The sequence below is a fragment of the Glycine soja genome, chromosome 11 (assembly GCF_004193775.1).
Source record: "Glycine soja cultivar W05 chromosome 11, ASM419377v2, whole genome shotgun sequence".
NCBI classification, from domain to species: Eukaryota; Viridiplantae; Streptophyta; class Magnoliopsida; order Fabales; family Fabaceae; genus Glycine; species Glycine soja.
Genome location: NC_041012.1, coordinates 24,318,180 through 24,343,354, shown reverse-complemented (window position 1 = coordinate 24,343,354; position 25,175 = coordinate 24,318,180). Strand labels below are relative to the sequence as shown.

Genomic DNA, 25,175 nt, shown 5'->3' with positions numbered 1-25,175 from the left:
TATGTTTTTTCTATCTGAAATATATCTATTTTTTCCTGATTTTTATTTATTTAATATTTTTTTATTATATGGTTTTTTCAATTTTTTGACTTTGGTAATTTATTTTTTGGTTTAATTACTCATTTGATATCTATAATTATATCATTTGTATCTTTTAGTTCTGATAGTTTTAAAGTGATTTTTTAGTGCCTATGATATAATTTGTTAGTCCTTATAATTTGTATTTTAATTTTTTTTAGTCCCTATAATTTTTTTTAGTCCTTATACTTTATATTTTAATTTTTTTTTTAATTCTTACCATCAAAATATGTGTAATATTATCAATTACAATTAATTATGAAAATATTAATAAGTAATTCGTAACTAATTTATTTTAAGATAATTTATAATAAAAAATAATTTATAATTATATATATATATATATATATATATATATAAGTAAGGACTAAAATGGATTAAAAAAATTATTTTTAAATTATAGAAATTAAAATAAAAACTATAAAGATAATAATTAAACTATAAGAACTAAAAGAATAAAATATAAATGATAAGACTAAAAAAACCAATTTCATTCCATAAGATAGGAATAGTGAAACTATAGCTAATTTAATTTAATTTTTTTATTGTTGTTATTAGTGTGGACTTAGACATGAAATTACGAAATGAAAACCCACCACCTCGGTTCCTGGTGATGGCGGTGGCACAATCCTCTCTCTCTCCTCTGGTGAAGGATCATGCGCCGCCGTGGACCTCCTTACCCACTTCCTTGCCTTCGTCGCCACCGGCCTCGGCCGCTCCTGGTCAAATTCGATTCCGAATTCTTTAGGATCCATGTCCCCTCCATCAAATTTAGCTTTGACATGCTTGATCCTTTCGTCGTTGCCGTTCTCCTCATCGCCAACGGCATTGCCGTCAGCGGCATCCGCAAAACCTGCCTCTTAATCTGACTCACTTTCGTCATCAGCTTCGTCCATGGAAAAGCCTCCAACTTGACGTTGTTTATCCCTTATGGCATCTACGATGTTTTCAACTTTGCCGCAATACTGTATTGGTCCTACTCCGGTTTCCACATGGTGTCCACCATGGCAGATGAGACAAAGAACCCCTTGATACTGCTTGATGACATTATCCCTTGTGACTATGGTTAATTGCACCCAGATTGATGTTATGCCAACTTATTCTGTAGCTTTTGTTCACGCTCTCTCTCCTCCAAATGCTCAAAATACACCTCTTTCAGATTTTATTCCTAAACTACACTTTTAGGATGCTTTCGAGAAGTTGAGTTTTGTTATTTCGATTTTTCTTGTTGATCTTTTTTCTTTTATAAATTAGAATATTATTAAAATCAAATATTATATTATATAAAATTATTTTTAATTAATTTTAAAATTACTTATTTATTAAATTAATTTTTGAAGGATTGTTTATAATTTTTTTAAAGAGAAATATACAAATAAAGAAAAATATAAAAATTGGATAAAATTATAGTATAATTTTTTATTTACATTATACGTAATCTTGTAGTTAAATTTATGTTTTGGTTGATTTTTTTGTTATGTTCTTATAATTAAAAAAATAATAAAATTAATTAGTAGTATTAAAATAAATTAAAAAAAATATCATGAAAAAATAATTGATACATTTGTCTTATAAAGTAGACAAAATTTCAAATTGTACTAATTGAGATGATAGTCGACAATAATAAAACATATTAAAAATTACAATTACAACGCAAATATAACAAAACTAATGATGATGTGAAATATGTTGTACATGATACATGTCTTCTTTTATTTGGATTACTGGTTTGCTAAAAATAGCTAAAATTTCTATTGTACAGAATCGTTTCCAACAATTGGATTGTGCTAACACGTCTTCGTCATTCTTCAATTCAGTTATTTCATATTCAATTAATTTTTCTGAATAGTTAGCATGACGTGGTTGTCGAAAGAACAATCGTCTAACCAATTGTGATTCGTGAATTCCATTAGGGAAACCCCTATTATAAGTGCAAGTTGCTTGATTAAATCATTGAGTTTGTCCATGCTACATCTCGAAGGAATGCCAAATCTTATTGGATCAGTTCCCGTAAAGGAGTAACCTAAAAATCCACCTTGACGTGGTATGTTTCACTTTCCGTTCTGATACATAATTACATCATGAGTAGGAGTGATAGTTGATTGAAGCAGGTTCAGTTAGCATCTAGTGTTCTAATGATCGTACATAATAATTCTATAGGGCCAACACATGAGTATTGCTATTTACTCTGCATCTTGTCCATATTGAAATCATACAATATGTATGTATCTTCATCTTATCCATATCTTGCACGGTTCAGGATCAAACTTGAAAATGAAGATCAAACTTAACATTTCATGTAATTATTCTAATTCATAGGCAATTCTAGTGGATTAGTTCTCTTCGCCGACGTCTTGAATGATTTATTGTTGTGTGTTAATACAACAGGACATGGAAGGAAATTATAAAAAATGTTGTTAACAAAGTCCTGCTCATTTAAAATAGAAGATATAAATGCCATGTCGTAGTGGAGTCCCAATCTTCATTCAATGCTTGTCTATCTCTTTTCTCTTTTGCATTTTTTTTTCTTTTTTTATGTAATAATAAAAAACAATAAAACAAAGATAGACACTAACAATATTATGGGACGCTAATGACATGCTAGATGTGGAGGAAAGTTGTGTTAAGAAAATTTGAACCTACCCTACAAAGAAAGTAAAAGTTTAGGATCTTAATAAGGGATAAAATTTAGGATCTTGATAAGGGGTAGTCTACGGATGTTGATTAAGAAATTAAAAAAAATATGTAGTGTGAAAATCATAAAAAGTACAAAAAAGATCATCAATAATGTTCTATCTCTAAATAAAAATATTTTTACTTTAATTTTTCTAACTAGTATCCTTAGAACAATAATTAGTATTTATAAAAAATTTATTTTGAACTTTAATCACTTATGTTAATTACGTTTCACAATTTCATTGGTATTTATGCCAACCAAAAATTTATATCGAATATTTCCAGATTCCCGATCACTTAGCATGTGTTTGTTTGCTCGTATGACTTTGGTGGTGTTTTCATAGACCACAAGGAAAAAAATGAAATACAGACACTACTATTTATATTTTCTGCTTCACGCATATTCAATATTGTCAAAAATATTCATGTACATAGAAATTTGAATAATAACGATAATGATACACGAAGACCACGAGTTAATTATCGAGACTTTGGATTATCTGGACACACACTTCATGAAATGGTTCATGCATAGAATTTTGTTTTTTAATAATATAAAGATTTTTTTATTTTAGTATTTTTTATTCTTATAAAATAAATTCTTTCATTTTAATGTATGATATCATCATTTCAATCTTTCTAAAATTGTAAACTTTATGGTATAGATTTCTTTTGTGTTAAAAGATTTTCATTTTAATTATTACTTTATAGAAAACAATAAATATATTTATCAATCTTTATTAGACGCATAATCACTTAATATAAACAATAATCTAAATAAAACAAAAACAATATAAAGATCAAAGTATAAAAAAAATAAAAGTAATCTTATATTATATTATGAAAAGTTCATTCCAAAATACAAATTACATTTTGAAATGAATTTTTCATAACGCAATAGAAAGTTAGGAAACAATAGCAGCAATGTACCAAATTTTACCATCGTACCAAATTTTACCATCGTAGATGATTTTAAGTACGTCCCATGCTACATTTGCTGTTTCACCCAAGGCCCATACATGAGTCATGTTACATGGTTGATTTATTTAGCAAATAATTCTTTTATAATTTTTTGACAGGATTTTAAAAATAATTTTTTTTTACAATTATAGATATTGGGTGAGAAATCACTTGTGATCAGTAGCATAAAATTGTTTTATAAAGCAGTCTTTAAAACACCGGAAAGTGAATCAAATAGGCTTTAATATTTCATCATCTCATAATTTCACATATTTTTTTTATTATAACCATTATTGTGTATGAAAAAAGGAGCTAAAAGAAGTATTCTAGTATTTAGGCAAACTTGCATGTCAATCTAGATCACTATGGGTTCAACTCAGTGGACCAAATCATAGGTGATCAGAGTCAATTTTCTTGTGATTTCTATAAAAAAATGTTATTTTTTTCAATCCCCTCGGATCCCAAACCATGGTGGTCGGGTTCAATAACATGTTGTAGGTTTGGTCCAGTCAGCTATGCTGACATGTTCAATTATGTGCAATTTTGTTCAATTTTGTGCAATTTTATTCATTTTGTTACTAACTAACTAACTATTTGCTAATTCTTGGAAATGTTAGTTAAGTCTAGTTATCTATAAATAGACTTTATTTTGTACACATTAAAGCATATTGTAATGTGGATTTTATATTCATCAATAAAGAAATAGTGTTGGTTCGTAACTAGATCGTGTGTTAGCCATCATTGCTCTAATCTTCATATTCTTCTCTCTCAGAATTCACAACACATGTTTTGATCCATTTTGATGGCTCTAAAAAATACTCGTAGTCCTTAAGCAATATAACTGAATTCATGAAACCAAATTATCATGATTTTAAACTACATGATATTATTTTAAAAGTACACATGTACAACTATGAATAGAAAGTGGTAAACTGTATTAATATTTATTGATTCAAGAGCTACTCATCCGGAGCTATATATGCCTAATATGTTATATAGTTGCATTGAAAATAATCAAAATGAATAGCAAAGGGTAAAACAAAAAGACAATAGAAAGGACTTCATAAAAATCATAGAGAAACTAATTTTAAATTCAAATGAAAGAAATAATTTAATGTGAGATTTGAATCGTTTGAGAAGATTGACATAACAAGTGTTCACGCCTTCAAGGTTCTGCACTTCGGGGGCTATAGAACAATTCAAGAAGGTCAATAATAACAAGCCAAGTGCTCACATTTTCGGTGGGCCAGCCAAATTAAGTTCGCCTATAGCAAACATGCATGCCCTTAGGGCTCAACACTTGAATCACAACAATTGTTTACACCCTTGAGGCTCAAAGATGCGAGAACTACCCCTAACACGTCAAAGATGTAAACACCACCATAAACATGCCCAACGGCAAACCTTCGAACACTTCAAAATGATAACCTTTACCATATTAAAAAGTTGTTAGAAGAGAACCGCAGTATAAATAGGTATCAAACCCCTTTATGACACCAAGGTATATGCATCTTGTTAAAATTTCTTTAATTAGTCCTTTTCTGGCTTCAAAACTCCTCAATGAGTACATTTCTCAAGCATGAATAAAATTGGAGGAAATAATTTTAGTTCAACAAATGAAAAGAGAAAGAGAGTAACAAGTAATTATGTAAAAAATCAAACATGTACTTTAATATATATGTACATATAAATGAGAAAATAGGTTATACATTTACATTATAAATCTAATTTTATATTGTCATCTAATTAATAATTAATATATATAATAATTTTATTAATTTTACTATTTTAAAAATATATTTATTATTTCTTCAAATAATTTCCTTTAATTGGTTAATGTATTGAGAGTGAGGCTTCACAAGTGAGCTTGACTATCGTAGTAAGGAGTTTAAGCTATTCCGTTAAATAGAGATTAATCCAAGAGTAAAGCAATAAAAGCTCAAATTTTAGACCTACTAATAAAGAAATATTTTTTTTTATTTTTATAAAACAAAAAGGTCTCATATATTAGTATGTATAGACTCTTTTAATTAAATAAGATATGTGAATTATCATAAATTTTCTAAAATTTTATCTTTATTTTTACGGACAAAAAGAAATCCAACCGCATATGCTAATTGTCTCTTTCACTTTTTTTTTTTACGGACAGATCTAGAGAGGGGTGAGCACGATCTCGAGTCCCCCTCTTGGAACTTTTTATCTATCTTTGTATATATATAATTAATTTTGTATGTTGTTATTGTAATGATTAAAGTGGTAATTAATGTAAAATTGTGTAAAACTAATTGTGTGGTTGTTGTTATTATGATATTAATTAAGCTTATCATCATTTAATATAAAAATTAGTTTTAATTTTATGTGTAAAAATAATATTTTTTAAAATTATTATTTATTAAAAATTAGACATTTAAAAAATTATAAAAAAATAACCTCTTTATAAGGTTTGTGGATCCATCACTCCTCTTTTTCTACTGTTTTTTTTATATTTATCTATTTGTATATTATTATTATATTGCAGTTATAATATTATATATATCATAATATATACATAAAATTACCAACTATATTATATTATGTTACCAAGTATGGAAAATTATTTATTTAGAAAAATCTACTTTTCTAAAATAAATTTTAATATCTGCAATATTTATTCTTGACTCTTGATTTAAGAATGTCTGAATTAAAAAAAAAAGGTTCTTTTTGACAAATTAAAAGAATCCAAATGACACTGTTTTAAGAGTTTTCATAAAGGCTTAAATAAGGTTGTAATAAATGTTACTATGGAATATTCCTTTTTATCTTTTACAAAACTAGTAACATTTATTAATGTAAGAAATATTCTAAATTATGAATCCAAATATCATGTTGGTTTGGATGGAATCATGCTTAAATTCATTATATAAAGTCTCGATTTTAAGTTTTTAGATAAAAATAAGTGATTGAAAAAAACTCTACTATAAATAGTCCATCAATTATAAAATCATTTAATGAAGGAAAATAAATGATGTATTAATATTTTTATTTATTTTATTATATTTTTTACTAAAGGGGATTTTATTATAATTTTAAATTAAGTTATTTGTATATTTTACAAATTAATACTAAACAAAAGAAAACGGTAATGTGCGGTCATAATGTAAATAAAATCAACTACATGATAAGATATATATAAGTGGTGTAACTCAATCAAGTTGAATGAGTATTATTAGATGTACCATGTTACCCCAAATAAATGGATATGATGAGAGGGAAATTAATAAAAAAAATTAAAAAAAAACTCATGATTATAACAAAAAGAAAAAAAAGAGTGAAGTTAGTAAAATTAAGACAAGATTTGCAATAAGGATGTGTAGGTAGCCATTGCATCATGAGAATAATCAATTCATAGTTTATCATTAGTTAATGGTAACTAAAATAGTTAACTAATAATGTTTCATTAATATTATTGGCCAAATACCACTAATTTGGGTTCACCAGAGTCATACAAAAAAAATCCTATATATATTTTTTATCTTATCTAAAATGTTGTATCATTTAAAGTTTTGTATCAAGTTTTGATTATTTGGAAAGCATGTCGGGACTGTCTTCCAAAACTTGTATCAGACTGCAGGCTAAGGGTATTTCATGTCCAACAAATGGTGTTTTTTGTACTGATGCTCTTGACAATAGTTGGCACGTTTTTCTAACGTACTGTCCTATGAGTCTTAATATATAGAGGCAATGTGGTTTGTGGAGTAATATTGAGACATATTGCAGGATGTTGACATTTTTAAGGATCTAATAATGCGGTATGGAGCTTGTATTAGAGATAGCACGGGTCATTTTATAGTTGCAGCAACTGGTAATTTTATTACAGCATCCATGTCTGTGTTGGAGGAAGAAGCGGCTCGTGCCATTCTTAATGCTTTATTATGGCTCACTCAAAACAATTTGAGTTTCGGTAATCAGTGAGACAAATTGCAAATCAGTGGCAGATCGGATTAGCAATGGGAAAGAGGACATTTCAGAATATAGGATATATGGTTCTTAGTCAAATAAAAAACCTGTTTATTTAATGTGTAGGTCAGTTGGTAATACATGGGTTGGGTTTGTGGGGGGTGAATATGAGTTCCATTCCCACACACTATATTCCCACACAATATATTTTTAGGAGGGATGATAAATTTTAAGTGTTACTAAATTTCAGATAAAAAGTTAATCTCGTAGTCAATCCTAAGAATTGAAGTTTGTGCAGATATCTTGGGTCCCATCAGTCAAAGACCCTAATTATCATGTATTATAATTATATTTATAATATCAACTTATCATATAGGAATCAAGACTCAAGAGTTGATAAGACAAAGGTTAGATTCTTGAATAAAAAATCAATTTGTCAAATCTTAAATGGAACATTTACAAGTAAAAGAAAACAAACATGAAAGTTCTAATAACTACAACTACAATTACTTTCTTCTACTTGTGGATGATCCATTTAAGATTTGACAAGTTAATTTTTTATTTGAGAACCTACTCATGCATTATCTCCTCTTAAGCTTTGATTCTACGGTAATAAATTGACATTATAAATATAATTACAATTATAATACATTATAATAAATATTTATAAAAATAAAATAAAAAAGTTCCAAGTTTAATGTGTTGTTAGTGCATGGATCTTGTTACCAATGTTAGTAAGTTATATTTTTCTTAAAGATGAAAATGCCAATAAGTTATTAAATTTAGGGACATATTTGTTAATAACTTTAGTTTCTATATCCATGTGAATATCATTTTATGACATTTTTGTCTTTGCGTGTCACATAAGCAAGTTCTCTAATGTTAAGAGACAAAATTTAACGATAGGATGAATTTGTCTCACTTTTTATAATTTTGGAGATTAAATTTTATTTTTTAATCTTTCAAGGACGAATTTATGAACGTCATATACTTTCATGGGTCAAAATGATTATTTATCTACTTTAAAATGAATCTTGGGGAGATTATAATAAATAGTGATTTCAGATTTTGGAGAGATAAAAATTCTAAAACGAAAATTCACTTACTTTACAAAGAAAAAACAGTGAATTCAAATTTTAGAAAAAAAAATTAGGACTAAAATCAAAACTCGCTCTTATAAAACAATATGTAAATCTATATTAAAAATATGAAAAACGTGTTGCTATCAAATGGAGAAGTATGCGCATAACAAGCCAAATTTCAATATATCTATCCCCTACCAAATAGCCATGTTCTGAATTCTGTGTGCAGTTTTGACTAAACGAGTTTCTCTGGGTCAGGCCAAGGTGTGCATTAATTACTGCGAAGCAAACATCATTTTTTATGGGCTCACTTGCACAGGTTGTTTGACCCACTTGACCTTCATGAAGAAATTTTAATTAATTAAATTTTCATTCTTACTCGTTTTTATTTAAGATTTTATTTTTACAAGACAAAGCATATTGCTTTTATTATTCCATGATTCAATTAAATGTTAATTAAATCACTTTCAACGTTTGTATTACATTTTATTAATGGCTGAAATATGTTCTTTTTCTCATAAAATTGAAAAGTTTGAAATTCGTCATTACAAAATTTTTGGAATTTTTTGGTTCTCATAAAATTGAAACATGTTGTTTTTTTCCTCGGAGTCAAGCTTGGACGAATCCAAACTTACATGACATTTTTTAAAACTTAATTATAAGCTAAAGTATGTTTTATATCCTTTTAAATATCAAAATGTTCAAAATCCATATCTACAAAATTGAGTTTTTTTTTCGTCCTCGAAAAATTCAAATCTGTTACTTTTTAGCCCGAACGTAGATTCGGGTATTTGAACCTACGTGTTATTCTTTCATTAGTTTCATTGATGGTTATGAGAGTAGGTGATTTATGAAGGTTAAAAATCACCACAAAATACAAAAAAAACCCACAAATTTGTAAATTCCTCTTTCCTAACTTACTTCATCTTTCTCGTCCACCAGGCTAATCCGAGAGAGAGGTGAATCCGAAAGCCATATTGTTGAGTTTGATTCCGATAAAAGATTGGAATTAGTATTTGTAACGTTGAGTTTGAGAGTGAAAGTGTTAGGTTTTCGAAAGGAAGGGCAATTCAAAGAAGAAGAAGAAGAAGAAGAAGATGGAAGGTTAAATAAGGTGACCATTGGAGTTGAACAAAACATTTAAAAACAAAAAGGAAAATATTTTTATATAAATTCGAAGAAGATGAAGAAAGTTAGGAAAGAAGGAGGTTAGGAAAGAGGAATTTACAAATATGTGGAGTTTTTTTTCTACATTTTGTGGTGATTTTTAACCCACAAAAATTATCCACTCTCATAACTATCAATGGAACCAATGAAAGAGTAACACGTAGGTTCGATATTCGAACATATGTTTGGGCCAAAAAATAACAAATTTCAATTTTTTGAGAACGAAAAAAGACTCAAAATTTTATAAGGACGGATTCCGAACATTTTGATATTTACAGGGACGAAAAATATATTTTAGCCTATAATTTAAGTTTTAAAAAATGTCACTTAGGCTCGGATTCATCCAAGCCTGACTCCGGACCAAAAAATAACATTTAAATTTTGCAATAACGAAAAACATACCAAAAATTTTGTAGGAACAAATTCTAAACTTTTGGATATTTATAAGGATGAAAAACATATTTTGACATTTCATTCATATTTGTCATCCATCAATCTCTTTGCTTAAAACATAATGATAAGGTTATATGATTAAAAAAATCAAAAACACTTGATAATGTTTAGAAACACTATGACTAAGAGCATCATAAAGAATAAATATGTCAAAAATATAAACGATCCAAGTATTCATGGTACATTTTTGTATCAGTCAATGTTAATTTTTATTAAAACATTAGAAAAGAGATTCAAATCAACAACTAAATCCATGAAGTCATAGTACATGATTGAAGGAATTTGTTTTGTGATGTATTCCATTCAAATCGGGAATAATATACAAGAGTGCTTGCTTAATTCAAGGTTGCAAATAGGCTAATTTCCTAAGATATACAAAGATATTGAAAATGTTTACAAGAATATTTACAGATTCTATCACACCCTCGCAGTCGAAGTGAGAGGTTCTGATACGTTGACACTGACTCGAAAATCATCAAAAAGTATGCGCGGAAGCCCTTTAGTGAAAATGTCAGCAATTTGATAGCCGAGAGGGAACATGAAGGACACGAACTTGTCCACAAGCAACTTTGTCACGTACAAAATATATATCCATCTCGATGTGTTTAGTGCACTGATGTTGAACGAGGTTACCGAAGAGATATATCGCGCTCACATTGTCACAGTATACCAATGTAGCCTTGTGGATCAGACAATGATGTTCCAGAAGCAGATTACGAATCCAACAAGACTCAAAAATAACATTTGCTACCTCTATACTCGGCTTCGGCACTTGACCGAGACAAAGTAGGTTGTCGTTTAGAGGACCAAGAGATCAAATTATCTCCAAAAATATGCAATAACCAGAAGTGGACAGTCAAGTGTCAGGACATCCACCCTAATCAACATCGGTGTATTAAATGAGACCGTAAATTGATGATTTGTACAAATGTAAGCCAAAGTCTAGGGTGCCTTGTACATAACAGAATTTGTTTAAAGGCATTCATATGTTCAGTCTTTAGATCATGCATGTGTAAACATACCTATTGTACAACATATGATATATCCGGTCTCATAAAAATAAGGTACTACAATGCTCCTGCTAAACTGCGATAATGAGTTGGATCCTCATATGGAGAACCCGAGGAGACACTAAGCTTGACTTTGGTGTCCGTTGGTGTTGGAGCAGGTTTACAAAAGGTCATGCCAACTCTATCTGTGATCTCCTCAGCATATTTTCGTTGGAAAAGAAATAAACCACCTATATGTCTAGTTACTAAAATGCCCAAAAAATAGCTGAAAGGGTCCAAATCTTTCATAGCAAATTTTGAAGCAAGAAGTGACATAATAGATTTACGAAGATCATAAGAAGAAGCAGTAAGGATGATATCATCAATATATAAGAAAATGTATGCCATGTCATTACCCTTGCAATAGATAAATAATGAATGATCAGGTTTGTTATGATAGAAACCAATGGTGGATATAAAATCAACAAACCGTTGAGATATCAGGCACGAAGAGCCTATTTCAGACCATAAAGAGATTTTTTTTAAGAGACATACATAATTTGGATGAACTGAATCCATGAATCCCATAGGCTAATGCATATAAACAATCTCATATAGTTGACCATGCAGAAATGCATTTTTGACATTCAACTAATAAATGGACCATGATTTAGATACGGTAATGCTAAGAATAGACTAGATTGTTGTTGGTTTCATCACATGACTAAAAGTTTTATCATAGTCTACTTCAGCCTTTTGAGACTTGCCATCACCAACAAGACGGGTCTTATGCTGCTCAAAAGAAACATTAAATTTATTTTTATGCCAAAAAATTCACATAAAATAAATAATATTAACATTAGAAGTTCGTGGTACTAAATCTCACATCTTATTTTTAATAAGAATATCATATTCTTCTTGCATAACAGATTTTCAATTTGGGTCGGACAAGATCAGTTTTGGATTTTTAGGAATAGTAACGAATAATATTTGCAGAATCTATCAATAACTTAGAGAAAATTAAACTCAAATTAAAATAATTATCGGAACTAATTTGGTTTAAATTGTAGAATATAATTATAGGACTGAACGGACCCACTCTACTTGTTTCCTGCAACCGAGCCATACTTTTTTTGGACTATTTGATCATGACAGAAAACAACACATCTATTGTCTTAAGGACAATCAATTGCTGTTAAAAGGTATATACATCATGAAGTATGACTGACCAATTCAGCAATGCTAAGTTAAGTCCTTAATTAATAAGTGCTGTCTTTTGTCTTTTTTTCTTTGGTTTTAGCAGCTACCCCTATGTTAACACTAGTTACTTTCCTACTCTACTATGTCAAAAGAAGCAATAGAGTGTGGTTGCTTCTCTTCCTAGCTGCATTGCTCTTAAATACAATCGAACATAAAGTGATGCTCATAAATTTGTCACAGATTTGGTCTAAGCCAAAAGATTTCTTAAACAGTGAAAATCAACTGACGTATGATGTAAGCAGTTAGCACCAGCCACCGGCCCACGAAATTTTCACACACACATACTACAAATATATAATATATACATAACCATACATACGTATTTATTATTAATATATATATATTATTTACAGTATGAATTCAGGTTGAAAGATTTAAACCCAGGTTAAAAGACCCGAATTCTTGATTTTGAAATTTTTTTTTGAAAAATCCTAAATATACATTATGAATAGTAAATATGTATATTTTTATTAATAATAAATGCACATATATGTTTATGTGTATATTATATATTTGTTGTATGTTTGTGTAAAAATTTCACGAGCACACTCAACTAATTCCATCAAAAATAAAAGTAGAAGAACTCTAAACAACTTAATAATCAACCAAACTAACTATATCAAATAATGAAATAAGTGTACATTATATAACCAACAAGTCACCAAGGCACAACTTTACGGCTGCACCAGGGCTCGTCCTCTTATTTTTACATAAATTATGAAAATTTTATTGAAATAAACTATATATATATATTATAAAATAAATATAAATAAACTATAAATAAATTGTTTCAACGACTTTCAAAGTCTTTAATAGTAAAAAATTGCTCATTACTGAAAAACTGTTGAAATAAGCAGTAACCCAAATAAAAAAGTGTAAAGTGGAGTGAATGTGTATAAAGTAAAGGAGATGTATTATCTAAAAGATTCCAAGACAACAAAATGAAAAGGAAGCTTATAACAGTTCAAAGGCCAAGAATAATTTGAGGGAAGGATCAAACAGAGAAAACCTGTACACAGAACTATAGTTGATGTTGCACATTTCATGGTTATAATTGTATAGAGAAAATAGATACTTCGATGATCATATACATCTCTCAAGCATGTGATTTCATTAATTAATTTACATTACTTGATATTGGGAAAACCTTGCCAAGCATTCTCTCCAAAGAGCATCCAAAGAACTCAGAAGAAGAATTTACTGACATAACAGAAACAGTTGTTCTTGCTCCTCTATTCCCATGTTCACCCTCTCTAGTCTCAGAACTTGGAGCAGCAGAACCACCTTCAGTCACAATCTCAACCAAATCATGATGATCTCCACCATGATGATCATCACTAGAATTATTTTCCACAATACTTGCTACAATTGAGGTTCTACAAATAGGACAATTGGAGTGTGAACTCAACCACATGTCAATGCACTCCACATGGAAGCCATGGCCACACTTTGGTAAACACCTTCCCACTTCACCATTCTTAAATGCACTCAAACAAATCACACATTCAAGTTCTTCTTCTTCTTCTTCTTCTTCCTGGACCTTTTTGTTGTTGTTGTTGTTGTTGTGTTCATAGATGAACAGTGGAATTGTTCTAATGGTTGAAGAATCTAACCCTTTTGTTGAGAGGGGTGAACTGTCTTCTATGGTGAAGCTGTGGAAGTGGTGGAACCTTGCCGGGCCTAGGACGTCGGAGACGGTCACCATCGTGCGACGGCGCCGCCTCCGGCGGCGGGCGTTTGCCTGAGCCTGTGCTTGAGCGAGGAACCACTTGGCGTAGAGGTGGAGAAGAAGGACAAAGAGGATTACTAAGAGGAGGGAAATGATGGCTGCAAGCATGATGTTACTGTTGTCTGAGAAGATGTTCTGAAACATTTGGGTCAACGTGTTGTTGTTGGGTGGTGAGTCTGGTTGGGTTGGCATAATTGTGTTGTGGAGAGTGTGGTCAAATGGATGTTTTGGTTTTGGCTCAAAGGTTTGGACTTGATGGGTTTTATTAGGAGGGTGGTGGTTTACAATCTTGGTGGAGTGTTTTTTTTCAGAAGATATCTCTTTTTATTTATTTATTAATAAGCTTGTTTGAGAAACTCGTGGAAAAACTTATTTGAAACACTCTCTCGACTGCTAAATAGTTTGAAAACAATTTTGTTTAAAAAACAATCAGATACTAGCTATATATTTTGGAAACAATTCTATTTGAGACATTTTTTAAATACTAAAGATTTTGAAGATAATTATATTTACAACACTATCAGTTTTAAATATAAATACTTTTTGTAAAAAGGTGTTTTTAGTCTTTTTTTATTTTTTATCAATGTGATCAAAGTTCTTATATTTCTATATTGATGAATTTGAACTTCAAATTTTAAAATAATTTAATTTAATTTCTTCTAATTTTAGAGAACTTGAAGAATTATTAAAGAATGTAGACATAATTTACATGCTATTTTAAAAGTTTTTGAGCACCAAATTGAGGGATATGAAAGTATAATTAAGGATCTTGATTACCTGTTAAAAAAATTAAGGATGTTGATTACATTTGACTGAAAACATAAGGATTAATAACATAACTTTTTTCCATATTTTTTTTAACAAAAAAATTTATTTGATGAAGGGACTAGAATGGACCGTTGGTGTGTGGTTGCTCTTTTTGTGTTATGTGAAAGGGATTACGTGAGAGTGAAGTTAGTTTTATATGAGGGAAAAAACAATTTAGGGGGGTGTTGCCTCATGCATATGATACATTTGCGTGTGGTGGTTAGCAACAAATTTGTGTTTCTAATGCATTATTATTTTGTATTCTATTAGTTCAAGGCCAAGGGGGAGTGAGTGAAACGGTGTGGTTGAAGTCAAAGGAGAATCCCTGTATCCAAGGAGGCAAATGGGGACTTATGCATGGGAAAAGTGATGTTATGAGAAAAAAAGGTGCAGAAATGAAGGACTCGTGAAGGCGACGGCAGCAGAAATAGGGTAGTTGAGTTTTATTATATTCATGTGGAGCAGTGTAGTCTTTTTATTTTATATTATTATATATAGATTATTAGAATTTTGTAGACTATGGTTTCGGTGGAGTAATTTTTAATGTATCATTATTATAGTCCCTCAATTATTAATTATCCTTATAAAATGTTATCGAGTCATGATAAAAAATTGTCTGTGTTTAATGAATTTTTGCATTTATTAAATAATAATTAAGAGGTGGCGTAAAACAATGGACCGCACACAAGTAAGTCCTCAATAACTTTCTCTAATGTGGTGAATTTAGGGGATCCCTAGGCATGGCCTATCATTCCGAGTCAAGATTCTTGAGATTTTGTCGCAAAAAATTGCACCAAAGCCAAAGTAAGCAAAGAAAGAGAAGCTTGCTTGAACCATTTTTTGCTTGGTTATTATTATAAATAAATAGTATATGTAATGAGAGTGTAATAATGATAAATTTATTTATTTTTATAATAATTTTTAATCGATTAATAGTATAAAATTTTGGAAAAATGCTTGTATTGATTATATGAATCAGTTTTATATTTATTAACGGTCATACTTCATATCAAATGCCATTTTAGTGATGGAGTTATAATATTAGTTTGATGATAGATGATTTAAAGGAAAATAAGAGATTATGGATTTAAATTTGTCTTACTAATCAATTAACAACTAACAATGATCATGATCAATAAAAAAAATATTGTATAGTCATTAAATTCTAAAACACTTGTAATATACCCAATAATGTATAAAAAAATAAACTTGATTATTATTTAGTTAAACTTTGTCAACATAGGGAGGATATTTTGTTTGGGGGTAGAAGTAGGATTGGGGATGGGGTCCCCATGCGAATGGAACCAGACAGGATCAGAGCTTTTTTTCTTATCACTTTATTTTGGCATACCTTGACCACCCTACAACCAAAGCTAAATGCCAATAGCAACAGTAATAGATAACTCTTTGCATAGATTCCACCATTTTTTGCTGCATGCTTCCAGCGATCAGGGTGTGTGTATGGTATTGGTATATATAGGCTCGTGAACTCTCTGACGTACCCCAAACTGCCACCATGTAATAATTGTATCATCTCAAAAGGGAACCTATGCAGTTGAAAATTATTGCATCTTTTTCTTTTTAGTTAACTTGTTTTTTTTTTAGTTATTGATTTTGATCACTCTAGATATGATTTGATTACTTAATTAAAGAACAAAAAATTAACAACTTAAAATTTTATGAAAAATATAACAAGTGTTAATTTAAAAAGTTTAATCGTCGTAGACTATTTCAATTGTAATTTATTATTAATAAATTTTTTTAAATAATTATAATTTTTATTCATAATATAATAATATATTATGATTGAATGATAATATAAATTTTTTTACACTATAATATATAATTTTTTCTCTAATTTAAATGAGTTGTATATATATGTTGGGGTGAGTAATGGGGAATTTACATTGAAGTGTTGATGGTATTCGTTGTGATTTTTGTCGTTAAATAAGCCCGGCAAAAAGTGCGATTAGCTCTCACGGCATATCTGAGCTGCTGCATATATCCACATTATAAGGCTGTAGATGGTGGTTCTGTGGACTGTGGCATGCATGACTCCTCCACTAAAATGATCATTTCAATTTAAATGGTAAAGGAAATAATTTTGGTCTTTTCGGATTTTTTTTACAAAAATAAAATTAAGGATTAAATGTGCACAAACATATCAAATCATTAGAATATGAACCGTTAATTATCCCCCACAATTATAAATGAACAGCATGGGTTGCAATTTTAAATTAGAGTGATTAATTTTTAAAGAATTTTTTTATGATATTTTAAGAGTTTAATAGAGATATACATTTAATATGAAAGTTTTACATATTAATCAATCAAAAATCATTTTTAGTATACAAGTTTTAAATTCTACTTAGAGTTACAATTTCGTGACATTCTTTAGTATTGTAGAATATTGCGAATAATTATGTGATCATAACTGTGTTTGCATTGTGGTCAAGGACACCTAAAACCTCGATGTTGTGATCAAAATTATAACAGTAAATCATATTTTAAAATCTTATAATTTTTAAAATAATTATTATAAAAATTAATAAATTTAACATAATTTTTTGTCACTATATTATAAGTGAGAATTATTCACTAATTTTACCTATCATGATTAATCTCTATTAAAAAAATATTTATTTTTATAAATTTTCTCTTAATTATATTTTTTTTACTCAAATACATTGCTTAAAGGATTTGAATTCATTTCCTCACAGAATAATGACACATTGATGACATATACAATGACTTATGATTAGATTGTCCGTTTAATGCAAAAACAAATATTTTGAGAGGTTAAGGTTTATGTAGTTAAAAACATAACCATGGGAATGGTAAGGTAGGAGTTCTTCTATGTGGGTCACAAGGGTGGGTTGGGATTGAGGTTGTCTTCTAATGGTGGGAATGGGAATGAGAATGAGTTTAACAATTCATTGTTTCCTTCAAACAAGTCAAGATGTAGGTGGCTGTAGACTCTACCCTTGCAATGATGTCTCTGTCCAGTGGAGTCTTTTACAGACATGCATGGAGAGGGTTGACCAACAGGATGTGAGACCTAAAGTGAAAATCAAGAGAAACTTTTATACTTAAAAAAAAGAAATATATGTAAAGTTTTTTAGTAACATGTGTGATCTTTTTTATTTTTAAAAAACTATAAAAAAATATTCATAGACTTAAAATTTAACTTTTAATAATATTGACCGTAACAGACAGTAGGTATGTAATGTGTATACCATGAGTGGTGGAGGATATTCTCCTACGGAGTTTATGCAGGGTTGTGTATAGACATTTTGAGACTTAAGGTAAAAATATTAAAGTGATTTTTTTTACAAGAATTTTAAAGAGACTTAATATATTATATAATAATTATCTTAAATATTACATAAGTCATGCTTTTTAATTAATTGATGATGTAAATATTTGTACAACAATAATACACAAAAATTAAACTCAAATTATTATTATAAAGAATAATGAGAATCCTTTAATTACGGCATCCAATGAATGCATTGCCTTAATTCTATGGAATCAAACTAATTATCATAAATTATGTTAATGTTGTTTCCATATATGTATTATGACCGTTATTCTTAAATATATATATATAGAGAGATATATACATTCAATACCTCTTTTGTTTTGAAGTTTGTTAACTTACACTTGAATTGTCTTTTAGAATTAATAAAGAAAATTTATAGTTATAACTTGTTAACTTATTTTTGGTAATAAATTAATAAATTCCTTTATTTTAGAGGTGTGAAAATAAAATCACTTTTAGAAAATAACCTCCGCCCCTTTTCTTTATGTCCTCTAATGGCTTGGTTGATTTTGTTTGATTGGAGGTTGTAATCAAGGAATTCTCATTATTCTTTACAAATATTAGTAAAAATATGAAATAAAAAACAATATTTTCTCAAAATAGTTCAGAAGGGTCATTAGCCTATATATGTTCTGGTGAGAGTCATATATAGAGATTATAAGACCTAAAATAAAATTTACTTCAAATTTTAATTTAATACACTTTGTTAATTTTTAAAAAAAAATTGTGAGTTGGTATTTTAAATATTATTCAAATTTCAAATTGACTCAATTAAAGATTTAAATTAATTTATGTATACAAAATATCAACATGAAATAAAATTTTAACTAAATGTGTGATCTTATAATCAATATTTTTCATCAAAATATTTTTCTTTAACATTTTGAAATAAAATTAAAATTTTAGATAAATGATTTACGATGACCATTATATTCATAACTTAAGATTATGTAGTCTTATTAATGAAAAAATGATTACAAATAATAAATCATATCTTAACAAAATTTACCACTAAATAATTTAAATTGACAAAAAAATATTAAAAATGTAAAAAAAATAAAATGAAACTCTTGGGGGCCTAAGGCAAAAGTCTCATTGGCCTTATGGTTTCCACGGTCCTGAGTCTATGTCTATGTGTTGGTGAGTGCCAACTATGTGTGACCCAAGATGTGAAAACATTCTCCAATACATGATATTAAAAAAATTGTAGAAAATGAGGTTATATTTTCAAATGAAAAAAATGCGATTTTAATTTTTAGTGATACATGTTTAAGTGAAAGAGAGTTTGAAACAATTTAATTAATTAATACTTTGAATGCAAAAATAAATAAGTGTCAAAAAGATTTAATCTCAATAAAAACTAAAATATTAAATTCTAGCAAAAATTTGAAAACAAATATCACGTCTTTATAATAAAGATTTAAACCGGGCACTTGATAGTGCTAAACAAAAAGAAAAAAAAGTTGTCCATACAAATTTTATATTAATATAAACAAAAATACAACATATGCCAATCTCTTAAAAATATAATGAAAAATATGATTTGATCGTTTATGAAAAAATAAAGTAATCCATATTATATTTAATCCCTGTAAAGCGACTAAATTTGTAAAAGATTTATTCACCACTGATTTAAATTATTGAAAGATTACAAAGTATTTTGAAGTACTTGTGATTAACAATAAAATCACCTTACTTTTTCACTTTTGCATATTTACTTAGTTTAGAGGAGACAAATTCATATCAAATAAGGAGTGAATGCTGAGATATTATGAATTACTTTATCAAAGGAGTAAAATATTAAAAATAGAATATAAGTTCTTATCGCGGGAAAGAGGTTGCATCTTCTGATAGCAATCTCAACCCAGGAAGGAGTAGGCCTAAGAGGGTGCACAAAACGCCAACATATCTCCACGATTATGCTTGATTCCACTCACCTAGGATTTCACCTTGCCGACAAGCACTACCATGATTATAACAAACTAGCACAATTCCACTACTATGTTATTTTTGCATTTCTATTATACTTTTCTGTTATGGGCCATGAGTGCCAAAATCCTATCACTGTATGATCATTATAAGTGCACCACAATAATGAAATAAGGCAATGAAGCATTTACCTATATTTTCTCTAGTTATTTTTTTGTAGAATAGTAGCTTGCTTTACCAAATTGGTCTGACCTACCCTCAACGTTGTCGGTATGCCTAAGCACAACACCCGGCAAGCATCCACAAAACACCTTGAGGAAGTTATCCTTTGACTTACCCAGGGACAACACTCCCTCGCACAAAACCACACGTCCTTAGCCCAAGCCCAGTCGACCATGGATAGCAAGATTGACTCTATCCTGGTATGACTTGCTACCCTTACCATTACTCCACCTACCCTTAAATGTTCCTCACCACCATTACTAACCCTTTCTCTACCCCCTCGTCCACTTATGAAATTGGGCGTTCCGCGATTTGATGGTAAGGATCCACTAGGGTGGATTTTTAAAATTACGCAATTCTTTGACTCCCAAGGTGTGCTAGACAAAGAACGCTTGATAGTGACATCGCTTTACATGGAAGGCCTAGCCCTCTACTAGTACTAGTGGATGTCACGAAACGGGCTCTTAACCTCATGGCCAACCATGTTACAGGCCCTTGAGTCTTGATTTGTGCCTTGCTTTTACAATGATTACCTATCGAAGTTCAAGCTCACAGTGCTTTGTTCAAGCTCCGACAAAAGGGAATTGTGAATGATTACCTATCAGAGTTTGAGCATCTATCTAATCGGCCTGTGGGCCTCGCTCAACCTTTTGTCCTGAGTTGCTTCATATAAGAACTCATTCTCGAACTCCATCGCAAAGTTCAGGCATTGCAATCGTTGTCATTGCTACAAGCCATCGCCCTCGCCAAGTTACAGGAAGACAAGCTTCACGACCAATCGGTTTTCGATTCCTTCACCATCTGCTCCCCTGGCGTTGTTAACTACAACGAGTTCCCCACCATTACCAGCATTTCCCAAGTTTTCGGTCAAATGCCTAGCTGTTGAAGAATTGACAAACCGTAGGGACAGAGGCATGTGTTACCACTGCAACGAGAAATGGGTCACTGGCCACCAATGTAAGCCCCGATTACACTTGTTTATCGCATATGACAAGTCAGAGCTATCATTGTCTCCCTCAGCAACAGACTCCTCGATCAACTTGCCGGAACCTTTGGTCGTTGACTCCCCTCACCCGAGCCTCAACGTAATGTCGGGCATGCCTCCCCAACTACTTTTTGCATTTATGGGATTCTAAGTCATCACCAAGCTACAATACTGGTGGATGGTGGGAGTACCCACAATTTCATACAGGCTTGGGTTACGCATTTCCCACTTTTCCCACCACAGCCATTAAGCCCTTTCAGGTCATGGTTGGCGACGATGACACTCTTCTCTACCATCGTGTTTGCCCCCATACTTCACTCACTATCCAGGACTACCTATTTATGCCATACCTGTTTATATTGGGCCTCAGTGGAGCAGACATCATCCTGGGCGTCTAATGGCTCCAAGACTTGGGCCCCACACTTACTGACTACACCACCCTTACAATGTGATTCACCCTTTTGGGCCGCTAGGTTAACTTGCGCACTGATGTACCACTCCAGCCCGTTTCATCCTCAACCCACCAAGTGCGTTGTCTGGTGCAAACCTAAGGAGTTTCGACTCTGTTCCAACTCACCTAGACACCCGACCCATCCCAAACCAACCCACCTTCGTCTTCTCCCTCTCACCTACCTTCTATCCTGTTATGACCAACTATTCCAGGAACCAGCCGAGCTCCCTCCCCCACACCTCATCTCCCACCACATCCACCTCCAACCCAATTCCAACCCCGTTAATATTCGCCCATATCGTTACCCCCACAGTCAGAAAGCAGAGTTAGAAAGACATATGGCTAACATGTTGCAGACGGGATTGATTCAGTTGAGCCAGAGTCTGTTCTCTTCACCTGTCCTTTTGGTGAAGAAGAAAGATGGAAGCTGGAGATGCTGCGTAGACTATCACGCGTTGAATGTAATCACCATCAAGGATCGCATCCTCATGCCTACCATCAATGAACTGTTGGGCGAATTAGGTATTGCTACTTGCTTCTCGAAACTAGACCATCGACAAGGGTTCCATCAAATTCACATGGCAGTCGAGGATGTACCCAAAACTACTTTCAAAACCCACTAGGGAATTATGAGTATAAGGTGATGTCTTTTGGACTTTGTAACACTCCGTCCACCTTCCAAGCCACAATGAACAAATTTTTTAAGCCGTACCTTTATAGATTCGTGGCGGTCTTCTTCGATGACATCCTTATATATAGTCCCTCACTTGATTTGCGTCTCATTCACTTGGAAGAGATCTTCAAGCTATTAGCTTAGAGCAAGTTCCATTTTTAAGTGTCTATTTGCAAAAAACAAACTCTAGTACTTGGGACATGTGATCTCTGCCACCGGCATCGTCCTCGATCCCACTAAGATTAGTGCCATGCTTGACTAACCTCCCCCTACGTCCACCACCGAATTACGGGGTTTCTTGGGCCTCACCAGTTTCTACCGGCGCTTCATCTATAACTATGCTGCCATCGCTAGCCCTTTGACTAGTCTTTTGCGTAAGGACCAATTCAACTGGTCCATGGACGCCCAACTAGCCTTCCTTCATCTCAAAGAGGCTATGACGGAAGCCCCCATCTTGGTTTCTCCCAATTTTGCACTTCCATTCACCTTGGAGATTGACATGTCAGGCACTGCCATGGGAGTTGTTATCCAACAACAGTCGCACCCCATAGCCTTCTTTAGCAAAGTGTTTTGCCCCCGATTGAAGAGTGTATCGACATACATCACAAAATTACTTGCTATTACTTTAGTAGTGCAAAAATGGAGACATTATCTCCTTTACCAACCCTTTATAATCATTACTAATCACAAGATCCTTAAAGACCTCATGTCTTAGGTCAGCCAAACATCGGAACAACAACACTACCTTGCTAAGCTTCTGGGCTATGACTATTCAATTCAATACAGGCTAGGATTAGACAATGTTGTAGCAGACGCCTTATCGCATATCAATGTCAATACCGGTCACTATTATTCTCTTTCTATGCCTAACTTTGAATTTGTAGAACAACTCTGTCAGTCCCTTCATGATAACTAGGAGTTCAGCGTTTTCTCACGACAAACCCAAGATACTCCGGCAAGCCACCCTGATTTCGGAGTTTGACGTGGTCTCATTTTCCACAAGCAGAAGATTTGGCTTCCCCACAATCACAACTTCATTTCCCTTCTACTCGAAGAATTTCACTCCACACCATTGGGCAACCACCTAGGCACGACCAAAACTCTTTGCAGTCTACATGACAACTTTTTTTGGACCACCATGAAGTAAGATGTTCGCAAGTTCATCCCCCAATGTCTCATATACCAACAAACCAAATATGAGACCAACAAGCCAACAGGCTTCTCTAGCCCCTTCCTATTCTTGTCGCAATTTGGGAAGATCTTTCCCTGGATTTCATTATCGGATTGCCCTCGTCATAAGGCTTCGCCAATCTCGTGGTGGTTGACTACTTCACTATAGGCTCTCATTTCGGTGCTCTATCGTCAACATATACAACTCACAAGGTAGCTTTGCTCTTCATGGACATCGTTTCCAAGCTCTATGGGTTCCCAATAAGCCTAGTCTCTAACTGCAACCTGATATTCATTAGCAGCTTTTGGCGAGAACTATTTCGCATATGTGGGACCAAGTTGAGGATGAGTACCTTGTACACCCAAAAACCGACGGCCAGACCGAGGTACTCAACAAAATCCTCGAACAATATCTCTGAGCATTCATTCACAATAAGCAATCAAGTAGTGCTCCTTTCTTTCCTTCACGGAATGGTCCTACAACATTGTTGTCCACATCACCACCGGTGCGTCATCATTTCAAGCCACCTATGGCAAGGCCCCTACTTCCATACCTCAGTATTTGGAGTGTTCTTCCCAGGTTGAGGTCATGGACGAATTAATGACGACAAGAGCCCAACTTCATTCTGACCTTCTGTATCATCTCTCTAAGGCCCAGGTTGCCATGAAATGGATCGCCGATTCACATCGTCATGATGTTGTTTACAATGTTGGTGACTGGTTTTCATGTGCCTTCGCCCATATCATCAAATTTCTCTCAGACCATCTTACACGAAATTCTCTAAGCGTTTCTACGGTCCTTTTCGCATCCAGGAGCATATCGGCCCAGTGGCTTATCGCCTTCAATTGCCAACATCCTCTAAATTTCATCCTATGTTTCATGTATCTCTTTTAAAGCCAAACATGGGACCAACCCCCCTGAACTGCATCCTCTACCACCACTACATTCAGAGAACCATCATGTGGTCGAACCATTGTCGATCTTGGACTGGAAATGGGACAATGACAACACTCCACCAGTTCAAAAAGTCTTGGTTCAGTGGGCCGACCTAGCACCAAAAGATACCTCTTGGGAGGAATGGAATACTCTTCACACCTCTTACAAACTTGGGGACAAGGTTGTTCTGCAACCCAACCCAGGAAGGAGCAGGCCCAAGAGGGTGCATAAAACACCAACATATCTCCACAATTATGCTTGATTCCACTCACCTAAGATGTCACCTTGCCGACAAGCACTACCACAGTTATAAAAAACTAGCATGATTCCACTACTCTATTATTTTGTA

The 25,175-nt window shown here is 32.0% G+C and overlaps 1 protein-coding gene across 1 annotated transcript; it reads right to left on the bottom strand.

The window, feature by feature from the left end:
- Positions 1 to 13,613: 13,613 nt before the first annotated feature.
- Positions 13,614 to 14,619, bottom strand: LOC114375751 (RING-H2 finger protein ATL63-like). The gene has a single exon (XM_028333598.1). The coding sequence runs from the start codon at positions 14,520 to 14,522 to the stop codon at positions 13,719 to 13,721; it is 804 nt and encodes a 267-aa protein (XP_028189399.1). The 5' UTR covers positions 14,523 to 14,619; the 3' UTR covers positions 13,614 to 13,718.
- Positions 14,620 to 25,175: the final 10,556 nt, after the last annotated feature.

Excerpts from the sequence above, each read along its gene's own strand:
- LOC114375751 (XM_028333598.1), bottom strand. The coding sequence starts at position 14,522 with ATGCCAACCCAACCAGACTCACCACCCAACAACAACACGTTGACCCAA.